Genomic DNA, 16,678 nt, shown 5'->3' on the forward strand with positions numbered 1-16,678 from the left:
ATCCATACGAGGGCAAAGTCACTTGAGGAAGCAAAAATGGCTAAAATGCAGGAACAAATGGAAGCCATAGAGGCAAGATTGGTTAAAGTGATAAAAGACTCTATAACTGAATGTAAGAAGGAATTTAAAAAGATATAGAAGTTCTCAGAAAAGATTCCCAAGCAGTGTTAAAGAAAATGCAGGAGGTTGAAGAAAAGGTGAAAGACCATGATGCAAGAATCAACACAGTGGAGTCCTCTATTTAAAAAAATGCAGGAGAAAGAAGTACTACAAGACTGTAAACTAATGGAGAATCAAATACGTTTGAGAGGGGTGCCTGAATCTGATGAGACTGATTTAAGGACATATATAATAAAAATCATTGCTGAATTTTTGGCAAAGCAATTTTGGCAAATGGTTCAGCAAGAGATCTCAAAAATTCTGGGTTATAACATTAAGAAGGCACCAGAAATCTTTTTGTTGGGACTACAAATGGAAAAATTTCTGAAACAAGATAGAACGATAATTTGGTACATGCTTTCAGCTACACGGACATTATATGCGCAGATGTGGAAGCAAGGCAAAATACCAGAAAAGTAGGACTAGATTATGAAAGTTATGCATTGGAGTGAAATGGACGAGCTTACAAGAATCTTAAAAGAATATGATGTAGAGAAGTTTAAAAATGAGTGGGGAAAATTTCAGAAATATGTTGAAAAACAGTGGAAGGTTAAAGGACATTTGGTGATTTTTGACAATAACGCTAGGGGAATAGTAAATGGACTACAGTTAAAAAATTAGACTATGGGATCATACCCTTTCTTTTATTTCAACTTATTTTGATAAGGATTATAGTTAAAAATGAGACTATGGGAATATTTCTTCAATTTTATTTTAATTATAAGGACTAAGGACTAAAGGATTATAATGAAAATAGATGGTAATCATAGTAAATGGTTTTTTTCCTTATTTTTATTTTATTATAGTTATAAGATTTTTTTATGAAGATTCTTAAAATGTTAAAATTACCTTTTACTTTTTTTAGTATTTTAATTAAAATGCACCAGTGGAGGTCATGAAAAGGGGGGGAGGGAGGTGGAAAATGTAATGTATTGGTACTACATTTTTAATAATAGATGAGTATTAATATAATACATTGCAGAATAATAAAATTGTTTTTCACACAAGCAATACAACATCTCATCTGAGCATGGCCACTGGTACCAGAGCTTGCAATAAAGCCAAGTGCCAACATACACCCAGACAACATAATAAAGCCAAGTGCCGCATACACCCAGACAACACAATCACTGGATCTAAACAGCATTAACTACACCATCTCAGGCTCATTCACTTGCTCATCTTCCAACATTATATATGCCAGTAAATGCCAACAATGCCCTTCAGTTCTCTACATAGGGCAAACAGGACAAACCCTCCGCCAAAGGATAAATGGACACAAATCTGACATCAGGAAATACAGAACTGAGAAACCTGTGGGGGAACACTAACCTTCCAAAGCATTCAATGGGTGACCTCAAAGTAGCTGTTTTACTGCAAAGGAACTTCAAGAACAGAATGGAGAGAGAAATTGCTGAATTACAAATTATTATGAAACTCGGAACAAACACCTCCCCAGGACTGAACAGGGATGTTGGTTTTTTATCTCATTACAGATGCTAAACCCATTCTCAGAACTTCAAGAACAGAATGGAAAGGGGAATTGTTGAATTACAAACTATTATGAAACTTGGAACAAACACCTCTCCAGGACTGAACAGAGATTTTTTTTTTAAATCTCATTACATGAACATATGAACATATGAAGCTGCCTTATACTGAATCAGACCCTTGGTCCATCAAAGTCAGTATTGTCTTCTCAGACTGGCAGCGGCTCTCCAGGGTCTCAAGCTGAGGATTTTCACACCTACTTGCCTGGACCCTTTTTGAAGATGCCAAGGATTGAACCTGGGACCTTCTGCTTACCAAGCAGATGCTCTACCACTGAGCCACCATCCCTCCCTTTACATATGCTAAACCCACTTTCACCAAGTAGGGCGATGTATCCACAGTATTCCAATGTATTTCTCTTTTAGGATAGTGTATCAGAATAATGCTTTTGTACTGACATACTCAAACTAGGGATATTGGCTGTTTATCTCATTACATATATTAAACCCATCTTCTACTATATTTTAATGTATTTTTTTCTAATGGCAAACTAGAATGATGTATATATTTATGTTACATGTTAAAAGGTAAATTAGTTGGACAGGAAAAACTTCTGGGAAAGAAATGCCTTCTTTTTGACCCAGGTTTGTTAGCAATAGAATAATTAACAGGCATTCTCACATTCTGACATCTAACTGTTTTATGGTTTCCCACGCTAATTCAACCCAGATCAAAGGTTTTCTGAATTTGTTAATTTTACTATTCTGCTATTGGTTTTTTAACTTTGTACCACTTGGCATTCCAAACCCCACCAGCTATATGTGTCTCTGCTTACTGTACCTCATTCCTCGTCTGAAGAAGTGTGCATGCACATGAAAGCTTACATTCTGAATAAAACTAAGTTGGTCTTAAAGGTGCAATTGACTCCAATTTTGTTCTAACAAAATTTGTGACAGAGTAGGAGTTTTTGTGAGTCACCATTCACTTGTTCAGATACAGCTAGACTTAGATATAGACGGGACTCCTGTTCTAGCTGTATCTGAAGTAAGCAGTGACTCACAAAAGCTCCTACCCTACCACAAATATTGTTAGTTTTTTAGGTGCCACTAACAAAAAAAATTAAAAGAATTAAAATCAGGCTAAAATACTCATACAAAAACATAAACACATTAAAACATAGGGCAGAAAGAAGGGACCACTGAGGAAACACCTCACTCCATGAGGAAATGCCCCTGGCATCAGAAGGAAACAGGAGTTTCCCTGGGGATAGATGACCAATCAGCACCCTGGCTGCAGCATTCTGCACATACTGAAGTTTCCGAATGCTTTTGAAGGAAACTCCCTCATACAGCGCATTCCAGTAATCCACTCTTCATGTAACCAGGGCATGTATTTCAGTGGCCAGATCTTTTTGGCCCAGGAAAGGCTGCAGCTGGCTAACCAAACTGAAGCTTGTAAAAAAAAAGTGTTCCTAGCTGCCACATGCTTATCCAGCAGGAAATGACAGAAAAGATATTCTCTGTGTTACAGAACAATATCAAAATATAATTACAATACTTTCCATTCACAACATAGTATTACAATGTAAATTTCAGTAACTAATTCAGTGACAAATACCATCCAAAGCACATAACTTCACTACTGTCCATAAGATGATATCAGGTTCTTTCCAAACAATACAGTCTGACGATGCAAAACCAGTTCGTTCTTGTTTTGGATCATTACAATCCTTCCTCTGGGACCGTCTTATTAATTTTGAATGCAGTAGTCTGATGGTGCCATATTTCTTTATTTCTTTACTATACACGGTTTTCCAGGCTTTCTATTTCATTACTAGAACGCTACTGTTCTTTCTCCATCTTTCAGCATTTCATTGCATTGAAAGATGGAGAAAGAACAGTAGCGTTCTAGTAAGTTGTGTACTTTGGATGGTATTTGTCACTGAATTTGTTACTGAAATTTACATTGTAATATTATGTTGTGAATGGAAAGTATTGTAATTATATTTTGATATTGTTTTGTAACACGGAGAGTATGTTTTCTGTCATTTCCTGATTGTTAACCTTCGTGGTCCCGGCATTGTTTGACTTGCTTATCCAGCAGCAGGCCTGCATCCAAGACAGGGTTGCCGACTCCATGTTTGGAAATAGCTGGAGATTTGATGGTGGAGCCTGTGTGAGTTCAGTTTAGGCCATGAACTCCACCTTCCAAAGAAGCCATGGTCTCCAAGAGAAATGGAATATATGTTTTAAATAACTACATAAATAATAAGCATTTTATTTTGTCTGGAGAACATTTGTTATTCCAGGAGACCGCCAAACCCCACTTGGAGGTTGGCAACACTAGTCCAAGAGCACCTCCATGCTACGGACCTGTTCCTTCAAGGGGAATGTAACCCCATCCAGAATACATTTCACCTTAAGTCCCAGGTTAAACCTTCCACTTGCTGGTAGCACCTCATTTTGCCAGGATTACCCTCCATTTATTAGCCTGCATCCGTTGTAAAACTGCCTCCAGGCATCGGCTCAGGGTTTCTATAACCTCCCTGGAGTCATCCAGAAGTGTGAGATAGAGCTGAGCGGCATCCACAGATTGGTGACAACCAGTGTTCCCTCTAAATTCAGAGTGAGCTAGTTTACAGTTTTCTAATCTCCAGCTCACAGATTTTAGTTTTAGCTCAGACAAAATGGCCCCAGAGCAAACTAATTTATGCAATAGCTCACAACTTTAATGCCAGTAGCTCACGAAATAGAATTTTTGCTCACAAGACTCCACGGCTTAGAGCGATTATTGGTAACAACCCAGCCCAAATCTTCAGATGGCCTCACCCAGCAGTTTCATGTAGATGTTGAAGTGCACAGGAGACAAGATGGGGGACTGCACTGACCCACAGTCCCCCGGCACCACCTTCTGAAACCTGCCTTCCAGATTTACCACCATCTGTTTTTAACTTTATAATTCTGCCTTGGTGCTTGGGGGGGGGGGGGGGAACAGTGGGAGGGCTTCTAGTATCCTGATCCCACTGATGGACCTCCTGATGGAGCCTGGTTTTTTGGCCACTGTGTGACACAGAGTGTTGGACTGGATGAGCCATTGGCCCGCTCCAACATGGCTTCTCTTATGCCTGTTTCTATATCTTACAATGTTCATGTTTTTCATTGCTTGTGTATTGTTTTCAAGTTTTGACAAAATTTATGAGTTTTTATAGATTTTATTTTTATAGTTTAATATAATACAGAGTAATTTTGAAATAAGTTTTATGAAGGATTTTTATGTTGCATACTTTCTATTGAAGATTAACTATGAAAAAAATCAGTCTTTTACCCATGTATGATTTGCAGAAATTTCCCATGGATTTTGAAATTAAATTTTAACTCTGACAGAAAGAGAGAATGTTGCAGTGACTGGGAGGAGAGACAAACAGATATTGTTCCTTGTTCATCCTATCTGAACCTCTTTCTGTTCATCCAATAAATTGTGGAAAGGGTCTAGTCCTCCTTTTCTAACCCAGATTCTTTTATCAGATCTCTTCCTGAAGCTACACCCATTCTGAAGACTTAGTATTGGTTTTATACCACTTGAGCATTCTGGGAACTGTAGTCTGAGGGCAGCTTGAGAAAAGAGAAGGAAGGAGATCAGAGAAATATTGGGAGCTGTATCAGGAGCGAGAGAGACTTGGGACGACCCTGTAACACAACCAAAGAAGTCTCAGGAATTTATTTTTGAACTTTTGATCAGACAGGATGCCACCAGTTTGTGTGTGTGTGTGTTCTTAATGGAACTACAGCAATTTTAAAGTTTTGTCCCTTAGTAATACTGGGCATTGGTCTATCAATACTACCAGTGTCATCCAAACCCCCCAAACTGCTGACCCAACTTGCAGTGTATCTGGATGGCATAACTGTGTGTAAATTGGAGTGATGGACTATGAAGGCAGAAACAGCCAGCTGCTCAGGAAAGAACCTGAGTTATTGGGCAGGGGCAGAGACTCCAATTCCAGGAAGCTAGCCAGTTGCTTCACTCCTCTCTCACCTCAACTACTTTGCCTCTGTCATGATGTTAGTTACCAGACAGGACAAAACCTTCACCCTTGAAGTGCATCTCACCCAAATGTTTGCAGAAAGCATCATTGCTTCATCAGACCTGGAAAGCTGCAGAGCCCACCTCAACAACCTTGCCCAGCAGCATCAAGCCAGCAGCACTTGTCTTTCAGCCAGTCCGAGGTGAATTCCCAAGGCACCGCCAGATTTCCTCACCATAAATGGGGCAGAAGAATGGAGAGGGACTGCAACAGTGGCAAGTGTGGCTCATCACATCCTGATGGGCCCTGATCATTCAGGAGGGGGCAGGTTTGATGGTAGCATCCTTTGAAAGCAGCCCTCTTCCTCTCCCAAGAGTCAGGAGAGATACAACGCATGGGGAGTGTAACTGGTAATGCTGCGGGATGGGTCTGTAGCTGCAGTCCCTACTGCGTCACATGTGGGAGGTCCTCTTCGAGAAGCTGGATTTGGAAACCAACTGTGTCCACCTCAACTGTGTGGATGCTGAACTTTCCCAGTCCCTAAAAGGAAGGCATATTGATGAATACATTTTCATATTTCAACAGGAAAGGAGCGGAACATTTAGTTATTTATTTCTCTCATTTAGAATATTTTCTATGCCTCTTTGGGGTCCTCAAGGTGGCAAAAAAAAACCCCACATCGTTTTACCTAAACTTTTAAAATGGTCTGATTTTGTTTTTTGGATCGTTTTTATGCTGCTTTTGTTTTATGGCTTGTTTTAATAGCTTATTTTTAATTTTTTTAATACTGTGGTTCTTCATTGTAAGCTGATTCAAGCAGGACTCAGAAGAAGTGGCACAGAAATATTAAAAGCAAATCAGTACAAATAATAAATAGAACAAAATATCAAAAGGTTTCAGCCATTTAAAAAAATATAATATATTGAAAACTATTAAGTAAAACAAACAGCACACACACACACAAAATTGACAGGAAATTTTGGAGCTGGTCGAACTCACCTCTGTTTCTTCCAGGATCCTTTGCAAAGCATTCTGCATCCTTGGCTGCTTTGTTAAGACATAGAGAAAACCACCACCTCCAGCACCGGCCAAACTCTGCCCATAGACATGAGGCTGGAGTGCCTCCATCATGCGTTGGACAGCCAAAGGTTCACACCCAGGAGCCATGACCTTCTTCTGCAGTCTGTAATTGCTCATGCACTTGCCCAAGAGAGCCAAGTTCCCTGGTAGGGAGGAGGAGGAAGAGGAAGACAAGTGAGACAGCATATTCAAGCAGCTCTCTGCAGAAGCCTCCAATATATTCTCCCCTGTGCTAAGACATGCCCTATTTCACAACAAGAACCCTATTCACTTAGAGCCATTTCCTTGGTTTTTAAGGAGTCAGAACTCCTTTCCGATAAGGAAAGGCTGAACAGTATGGGATTCTCAGTTTATGTGCAAAAGATGATGGGAAGTGGATACATGATACAGGATTATAAAATTGTGCACAGGGTGGAGAAAATTAACTTTTGCTTCTTATCTCATGAAAGTAGAACTTAGGGGCACCCAATTAAGTTGATGGGCAACAAAAGGAAATACTGCTTTACTCCAAGAGTAATTAAAATGTGACATTCACTGCCAGTGGACATAGCAGTGGTCATGAACACAGATGATGTTAAAAGACGACTGGGCAGATTAATGAAGGACAGTTCCATCAATAGCTGCTAGCAAAAATGGCTTAAGGTGTCCTCCATATCCAGAGGCAGTCAACCTCTGAAACCCAGTGTCCAAGAGGCAATGTCAGGGGGATGTTTTGATCTCCATTCCCTGCCTGTTAGCCCTTCAAGGCAACATGTTGGCCACTTTGCCAAACAGGATGCTAAACTTGGTGGGCCACTGGTCTCATCCAGCAGACTGGGATCTTCTTATATGAAGTGGTTACTGCATTCAGCCTTGATTTTGGGCTTTCACCATCTGCCTTTCTCTTCTTGGAAGGTTCAGCAGACTGTTGGGCTGTGCAGTGTACTCACAGAGGTCAATGAGGCATATACAATCTGATTGGTCTCCCTTGATTCCCTCAGCACAGGGCACAGTCATTTTCTCTTTGAGACTTTTCTTGTTTAGAATACCTCAGCATGTGTGCATTGAGGGGGTACTGCTTTTTCTACCTTCTGTTTCCTTCTCTAGTAAAGAAGGAGGATCCAGAATGAAGAGTGTTGAAAAGTAAAGAAAAAGGGAAACTGGTGGCTGGCTCTTTGGCCATTTAAAAATGGCGATCGGAACGATGAGGCTTGGGAAAAGCGGGATCGGGAAGCAGCCGCCTCTGCTGACATTCCTGATCCACCACTCTGATTCCCCTGCCTTCTGGGACCCTTCCTGGGCCCCAGAGTCGAATCGTCCTTCAAGGGGCGACCCCTCAACGAACCAATTTGGAAGCGGCTCAGGACACGAAGGTCCGAGCCACTTTCAATGGCAAGCCTCCAAAACCGGATGAAATTAGATGAAATTATATGCCTGGCCGGACACTCAAGAGTCTTAAGATTCTCTGGTGTGATCTGAATTTTTTCCCCATTTTTCCTGTGCTTTATAACACTTATCTTTACTGAATTATCAAATTTATTTTTACTGAAATTGGTAAATTATTAGAAAATAACAAAAAATTTACATTATAAAATTTTAAAATGGATCATATATAGCTTAGATAAAATAATATGAGACAACTTATGTAAAGAAAATACAGTAGAATTATCCTTTTGTTTTTGGAAAGTATTTTATATAAAACAAGGCCAGAATGTGTTGTGCTTTCATTCCCCCTTTTCCCTGATCCCTATTTTCTAAACTTTTCTGAAACGAATAAAAACTTTTGAAAACTGAAGGAGGGGGATTTGTCCATAGCTTCCACTGACATGTCACTCTAAGAGATACCCCTGCAGCTTCCTGTCCATTACCTGAATGGCATAAACCTAAGGTTGCCAACCTCCAGGTGAGGCCTGCAGATCTTTCAGAATTACCACTGATCTTCAGACAACAGAGATCTGTTCTCCTGGAGAAAATGGCTGCTTTGGAGGGTAGACTCTGCTATTGCATGATACCCTGTTGAGGTTCCTTCCCAGACTCCACCAATCTGCAGGAATTTCTCAACCCACAGCTGACAACCCTATGAAAACCCCATCTCTCTCAAGTGTGAAGTAGCTGTTTGCCACTAGTAAAACTCACCAAATGTTCCAAGCGATGGAGCTCCCTTAATAGGCACCCTTTCTATAACTTTGTCCAGGACTTTTTTGGTAGAAAAATCCCAGCAGGAACTCATTTCCATATTAGGCCACACCAAGCCAGATGGAAATGCATTCCTGTGTGTTCCTCCTCCTCAAAAAAAAAGCTCTGACTTTGCCCCCAACCCACCCTGGAAACAAGTTCAGCTGTACCTTGCTGAAGGGCCTGAGCACACTTCTCTGCATTGCTCACAAGAGCATTGGCATTCTGGACGATTGTGGGCAGCCTGGCATACCAGTTCCTTAGAACATCCTGCAGGTAAAGGCAACCAGAAATGCAATGAGATATCAAGTCAGCCTCTCTTCCAGAGTATACAGCAAGTTGGGTCATGAATGACAGCAGCCCCCACATCTTGTCTTGCAAAACCAGCAACCATGTGTGGTGCGGGCTGGAGGTGAATGCTGTTATGTTCACATGGAGGCTCCTGAGAAGATTTCACAGGGCAGGGGGGTTCACTGTCCTGCATCTGAGGCAGCACATACTTTCCAAAAGAAGCAGAGTTGGAGCTCAAGCCTTTCCCTCTCATACAGGAAGAGGAAGCTGGTTTTGGTACCACAAGGCTTTTGCTGTTAGCAGCAGGCCCCACCCTTGCAGAGATGAAGGCCTAGCCTATGACCTGGCTAGGCTTCCCAATCCCCAGGTACCAGCGGGGGATCCCCCATTTTCACAGGCTTCTCCCTGCCCCCAGCCAGCTGGCTGGCGAGGGAAGCCCCGCCCCCCACAATCACCATGTAGTTTTAGAGCTCCTGTAGGTCCGTTTTTAAAATATGTGCCTTTAAGGCTGAGCAGGAAGCAGGAAACAGGAAGGGCTTCGTAGAACGGCCCCTCCCTTTGTTTTGCTTTTGTTTTCAGATGAAGTAAAGTTCTGCAGGAACAAGACCCATTAAGTATTTGTGTGTGTGAGAGAGGGAGGGGGCAGGGGATTCCCTGGTTTGGAGGCCCTCCCCCTGCTTTAGAAAGCATGGCGGGGAGGGAAATGTCTACTGGGCACTCTATTATTCCCTATGGAGAATGATTCCCATAGGGAATGAGGAATTGATCTGCAGGTATTGGGGGCTCTGGGGGGGGCTATGTTTTGAGGTAGAGGCACCAAATTTTTAGTATAGCATCTAGTGCCTCTCCCCAAAATACCCCCCAAGTTTCAAAATGATTGGACCAGAGGGTCCAATTCTATGAGCCCCAAAAGATGGTGCCCCTATCCTTCATTATTTCCTATGGAAGAAAGGCATTTAAAAAGGTGTGCTGTCCCTTTAAACGTGATAGCCAGAACTCCCTTGGAGTTCAATTATGCTTGTCACACCCTTGTTCCTGGCTCCACCCCCAATGTCTCCTGGCTCCACCCCCAAAGTCCCCAGATATTTCTTGAATTGGACTTGGCAACCTTAGACCTGGCCCTTTGGAGCTGTTGGAGATTGTGATAAAATGGCTGCTACAGGAGCTGGGGACAGACACAACATTGCTGCCATGGGGGCTAACCTATTATCAAAACAATGGGAAGATCTCTAAAATGTTGGGAGATACCAAACCAAAGGTTCTCCTTTGATAATTTAAGATCACTGTTGCCCTGTTCTTTGCAGTCAGGGCCAGCCAGTCAGATTTCCTTGAGCAGTAGAAGACTCATGGGTTTACCATGCAGATTTCTCTGCTGTCCTCCAGGTAAGGTAGCCAGGTCCCCCCAGCCACCAGTGGGACATGGGAGGATAGTGTTCCTAGTTCTTAGATCAAACTTGGGAAATTCCTGGAGATTTGGAGATGTAGAATGGTGAGGAGAGGGACCTCAGTTGCGTACTAGGCCACAGAGTCCACCTTCCAAAGCATATGTTTTCTCCAGGGGAACTGATCTCCGGAGATGGGCATTCTGGGGGATCCTCAGGTCCCATCTGGAGGCTGGCCTCTCTACCTCCAGGTCATGTTTTTGACTCCTCAAACATCGCCTATGAGACTTATGAGTCAGAGTCTGACTCCAGAGCCAGCTCAGGGGGTGGTCATGACAGCTGTTTCCAAACAGGTAGTCCTGGCAGAAGCAAAGGTGATAGCTCTAGTAGGGTTGCCAACCTCCAACTGGAGCCTGGATATCTCCTGGACTTTCCATTCCCTGATGACGGCCGGGGGTGAACCTGGCAACTCTACTTACAACTGATCTCCAGATCAGTTCTTGAGGAGAAAATGGCTGCTTTGGAGATAGGACTATCACATTATACCATGCTGAGGTCCCTTCCCTTTCCAAATCCTGTCCTCCCCAAGCTCCACCCCAAATTCTCAGAAATTTTCCAGCACAGAGTTATCTCCTGGGATCTTCTGAAGGATTTCTTAGTGTCCATTGAAAAATGTGTTGATAAGAAAAACATACTGTTTGCCTTCTGTAGTATATATGAATGTGTCTAAGTGAACTGGCAGTGAACTTGGGGAGGGATGGTGGCTCAGTACTAGAGCATCTGCTTGGTAAGCAGAAGGTCCCAGGTTCAAACCCTGGCATCTCCAACTAAAAATGGGCCAGGCAAGTAGGCGTGAAAAAACCTCAGCTTGAGACCCTGAAGAGCTGCTGCCAGTCTGAGTAGACAATACTGACCGAGGGTCTGATTCAGTATAAGGCAGCTTCATATGTTTCCCTTAGCAGATGTTTATGTTAAATCTAGTGTTCTGTTGCATTTTATCACTTTTATGTATTTATATTTGTTACTGAATGGAATCTACTTCATCATGAACACAGCCTTACCGTGTGAATTACATGCTTAATGGCAAATATCTAACCCCTTCCTTGCGCTCATTCTAAGCGCAACTGTTTCAATAATTTCCCCAGCAGAACACCTAAAGGTATTTTCCCCTAGTGAGGATCCACTCTCTGCATTGTAGAAGTGGAGTCTAGTCTGTAAAAGGTTTTGGTTGTCTAAGGAACCACTGGAGTCCTATTCGGTTTTGTCACAACAGACTAGTGCAGCTGGTTAAGGTGGAAAGTGCTATTGAGTTTCAACTGACTTATGGTGACCCTGCAGGGTTTCCAAGGCAAGAGACATTCAGAGGTGGTTTGCCATTGCCTGCCTTTGCATAGCGACCCTGGGCTTCCTTGGTGGTCTCCTATCCAAATATTAACCAGGGCCAACCCTGCTTAGCTTCTGAGATTGTGTTGGCCTCAGTCATCCAGGTCAGGATATTAGCATGGCTGTTCTTCAGGATTCATTCTGATTGCTCATCAGCAGGGCTTTTTTTGTAGCAGGAACTCCTTTGCATAGTAGGCCACACACCCCTGATGCAGCCAATCCTCCTGGAGCTTACAGTAGGCCCTGCAAGAAGAGCCCTGTAAGCTCTTGGAGGATTGGCTACATCAGAGGTGTGTGGCCTGCTATGCAAAGGAGTTTCTGCTACAACAAAAGCCCTGCTCATCAGAACAATACAGCCGGAGCTACAGAAGGCTGTCGGGTCATGGTGGAAGCCACCTGTCAAGCATTGTCAGTGCACAAAGTCCCATGGCTGTACCTGCAGCAGGTTGCGTGCAAGGCGTGTCTTCCCTGTGTACAGCAAAAGCAGATGTTCATTCAGGGTGTGCCTGAAACCCTCCGGAACAGGAATCTGTTCCACCTCCACCTTCAATGGCAGCTGAGCCTTCGAACGTCCAATCTTAAGGCCTGGCACCAGTCCACCAACCTGGTCCTGCCATCCACCCCCTGCAAGGAATAGCAAGAGAAAATTATCCTGCTCACTTACCTGATAATTTACACATTTTAAAAACAACCCCATCTTCCCAGCAATGCAGATCTCCAAGGTGGCTTGCAACAAATCATTGGACAATCATAAGAAAGCCATTTGGACAGCCAGGGGGAAGGGGGCATTCATGGAAAGAAGCAGAAGGAAAAATCACTCCTAGGCTTGGGAGAATTAATCCGTCTTTCACTATCATCCAGAGATTGCCAAAACAGGCAACTGTTGAATTAATCTGGAGCAGAAGACCCTATAGCTCAGAAAGGGGCTTGTGCCTCACTTCCTAAGGGGTGTGTGTGGAAAAGGGCCTCTACAGAAGATCAGGATGGACATAGTGAGGGGAAAAGATTCTAGGAGACCAGGTAGTCCATAAAATAGGCTGATTGCAGGTGATATGTGATTCTTTTGCAGAGAAGAACACTCCTCTGGGAGGAAGGAAGGAAGAGAAGCTGTTGAGGATTGGAGATCTTCTCCGTCTGAACCATAATTTTGCAAACATGGGGGAAACAGAAGAACCTTGAAGCAGGTAGGACTAGCATTCAGAGCAGCAAAGAGATCCTCCCCCTAACACCTCCACTCCAGTCAGACAATGCGAGTCAAAGAAAAAGGCAAAGATGTTGGTAAATGTATTGGGAACAACCATATGAATTCGCTCTGGCAAAACAGGAGGAAGCTTCAAAAATGAGAGTGGATGAGCTACTGACCCAGCAGGGCCTCCATATTGCCCTCGTCTTCTCCAAATTCTTCCTTTGGTAAATATACCAGGCAAACCTCCCTCCCCCCGCCCCACATAATGGCAAGATTATTGAATAAAGGGATGTATTTTGCACATATTGATAAAACCACCCCCAAATTCCCTCTTGGGAGGAAAATATTCAATAATTATTTCTATTTGCAGGAAGATGAGTGTTTCTACCAAGCAGAGAGCAGAAGACCCCTCCCCCCTTAACACCACCATTTAATATTATATTTGGGGTCAAGAAGGACTGAGGAAAGGGGAGATTCCATGGAATTAAATGTTATCCTGCATGGACTCCTTCCTTTGCTTTTTTCTTCCCCACCCAGAACATTCAAGATGGGAGTAGGTGGGCTCACCTTTCAAGGCAACCCACTTTTACCTGTGGTAAGCACCTGCTCCAGGTGTAACACTGCATGAATGAGAGACTCAACACTGGTGGAGTGCCCCGACACCTGGTACAATGCAGCTATCACAGCACCTGCCAAGATACTGCTAGTGCCTGCAGAAGAAACCAAAGAATTTTGTAAAATAAAAGGCCAGTTTTCATGTTATTTCATCTCTGTTGTTTTAACATTTTTGCTTTACCCAGTTGTTCCTGGGCAATTTTTATATTGTTGTTCCCACCTTGGGCTCTCATATGCTTGGGAGAAAGATGGGTCTATAAATAAGATTCAGGTGGATAGCCGTGCATGTTGGTTTGAAACAACAGAACAAAGTTTGAATCCAGTGGCACCTTTAAGGCAAACAAGTTTAATTCCTAACCCTAACACTCAATGCACAGCAGCCAAGAAGGTTAGAGCGCCTGCTCCAGCTGCAACGCCACTGAGATTGTTCTCCGCAGCCGAGAACAAAACGTCTGGAAGAAAAACTTTCTCCAGTAGAACACAGCACTTGAGCCCGAAAGATTCTACAAACCCTAATGAAGTTTAATTCCATGTATAAAGTTTTGTGTGTATGCACATGGAAGCTTATACCCAGAATTAAACGTGTTGGTTTTAAAGGTGCCCCTGATTCAATCTTGGGTCTATAAGCAGTTCAGATAAATAAATAAAATTGAGTACCAGATTAGGTAGGGTAGGAAGGGGGCTTCTACTTTTCCTTGTCAGGAAAGCACCAGACAGGAGGAAATCGAGGAAGCCTCACAGCAGGTGAGGGCCTTCCCCTCAAGAGTCCATGTCATCTCTGACTTCAATGTCTGTCTCCCGCCTGGCAGCATCTTGGCCTCTCTTTGTGTGTTCCTCATCTTCTGTACAGCCTGGCCATTGTGCCCAGTGAATGCCAGAGACAAGAGATTAGGTGTTTTGTGTGTGTGTGCATGCACACAGAGGGGTGGGCCCTACTAACAATTTCAGACAAGCTCCTATTTTTTTTCCATCTAGCCCCTCAAATTGGGCACAAAAATTCCACCACACTCCATAAAATAGAGGCCTTCCACTCTGTCCTGGAAAGCGTGAAGCCTTCCTGCCAAAGGAAGAACCTCTTAAGTTGGAGAGAGACTTCCTAGGCGGGAGAAAAGCTTCAAATTTTGCAGAGCAGAAAGGTAGGGTGCATGCTGTCATTTCAACTTCTTCTGGGATACTTCTTCAAGATCATAAGGGCCCAGTGAAAAAGGGCTTGGGTCTTGAAAGAGAGCAATCGGGCCCTCTGCACATGCTCACAGGCAGCGAACCAAGAGGGGGATGTAGCTGCCTCAGTTGTATGGAGCTCGGTGTGGAACTGACTGGCAGCTCACTGGCAGAGAGGGGATAGTAGAGAGGGAGGAGGCTCAGCTCTCAAAACCTTCTGAATCAAACAGATTGCCACAGAAACTCCTCTACAGCTGATGGACATGCATTGCGTTGCTCTCCTTGACTGACACAAGGTATGCTGAGAGACTGGAAACACACCCAGCCCTGATCCATGAGGCAGACGAGACCAGGTGCGGAGTTCAAACCCGCCTCCAAATCGTTCCTCCAGCTGGTCTTGCAAGCTTTTCTCAGAATGGAGTGTGACAACTTGGGTGCAAATGAATGCTGCTTTCAGCAAGGCACCTGGTAGGGAGAGAAGAGGTATGAACAGAGGGCCCAAACCTTGTCTCCACCTTGCTTTTCCATAAGGACAACTTACAGCAACGGATTACATATACACACACACATATATGAACATGAACATATGAAGCTGCCTTATACTGAATCAGACCTTTGATCCATCAAAGTCAGTATTGGCTTCTCAGACTGGCAGCAGCTCTCCAGGGTCTCAAGCTGAGGTTTTTCACACCTATTTGTCTGGACCCTTTTTGGAGATGCCAGGGATTGAACCTGGGACCTTCTGCTTCCCAAGCAGATGCTCTACCACTGAACCACCATCCCTCCCCATAAACCAGAATTTAACATCATTCTGGACTTCCTACCATGCTATGGCGATCTGGGGTCCCTTGGAACATCTAAGATTGACTATCCAGTTATATTGCTACCATCGAAATTTAATTACATCATGTATTATTGTGCTAGCATCTACTGTTATATTAGGGTTTGTAGAATCTTTCGGGCTCAAGTGCCGTGTTCTACTGGAGAAAGTTTTTCTTCCAGACGTTTCGTTCTCAGCTGCGAAGAACATCCTCAGTGGCGTTGCAGCCGGAGCAGGCGTTCTGACCTTCTTGGCTGCTGTGCATTGAGTGAGGAATGCACAGCAGCCAAGAAGGTCAGAACGCCTGCTCCGGCTGCAACGCCACTGAGGATGTTCTCCGCAGCTGAGAACGAAACGTCTGGAAGAAAAACTTTCTCCAGTAGAACACGGCACTTGAGCCCGAAAGATTCTACAAACCCTAATGATGATGCCAGCTGTGAAAACCTGAAACCTTTGATACTGTTATATTGTTTTTAAACTGATATTTCAATATTGTTTTTATGTTTTATGTATTATCGATGTTTTTATCTTGTTTGGTCATTTTTTTTTTACCCTAACCTGTGAGTTGCCCTGAGCCTGCCTTCTGTGGGGAGGGCGGGATATAAATTAAATAAAATAAAATAAATAAATACAATTCTAAGCTCCCTCTGGTCTCCCGGCACAAAGGTCTGGAATCTGAGCAGCACCTGCAGGATGTGACCAAGACCAAGGCTTGGGAAAGGGCTGTCAGGCTCTAGAACAGGTCTGCAATCCTGGCAAATGGTCCAAACCAGAGGGAAAGGGAGGGATCCCATGTCAGATTTCAGTACTGGAGAAAAGGGATGTTGGCATAGTTTGCAGCAAGGCACAAGGTTAGCTGCAGAACAACAAGGCAATTCGAAAGCATTTGCTGCAATTTCTTTATTATGTTGCATGGCAACAGCAGGTCTAACAGT

The 16,678-nt window shown here is 43.4% G+C and overlaps 1 protein-coding gene across 1 annotated transcript in view; it reads right to left on the reverse strand.

Annotated features, from left to right (window-relative positions):
* Nucleotides 1–6,086: 6,086 nt before the first annotated feature.
* FCSK (fucose kinase) overlaps nt 6,087–16,678 on the reverse strand; it is a 30,584-nt gene continuing 19,992 nt past the window's right edge. The window contains exons 18-23 of the mRNA XM_060254294.1: nt 15,245–15,388; nt 13,738–13,857; nt 12,398–12,585; nt 9,076–9,175; nt 6,671–6,894; nt 6,087–6,211 (exon numbers count right to left, since the gene is read on the reverse strand). Coding sequence (XP_060110277.1) covers nt 6,116–6,211; nt 6,671–6,894; nt 9,076–9,175; nt 12,398–12,585; nt 13,738–13,857; nt 15,245–15,388 — 872 coding nt within the window. The 3' untranslated portion in view covers nt 6,087–6,115. The remainder of the gene's footprint in view (nt 6,212–6,670; nt 6,895–9,075; nt 9,176–12,397; nt 12,586–13,737; nt 13,858–15,244; nt 15,389–16,678) is intronic.

Source organism: Heteronotia binoei, chromosome 14 (assembly GCF_032191835.1).
Source record: "Heteronotia binoei isolate CCM8104 ecotype False Entrance Well chromosome 14, APGP_CSIRO_Hbin_v1, whole genome shotgun sequence".
NCBI lineage: Eukaryota > Metazoa > Chordata > Lepidosauria > Squamata > Gekkonidae > Heteronotia > Heteronotia binoei.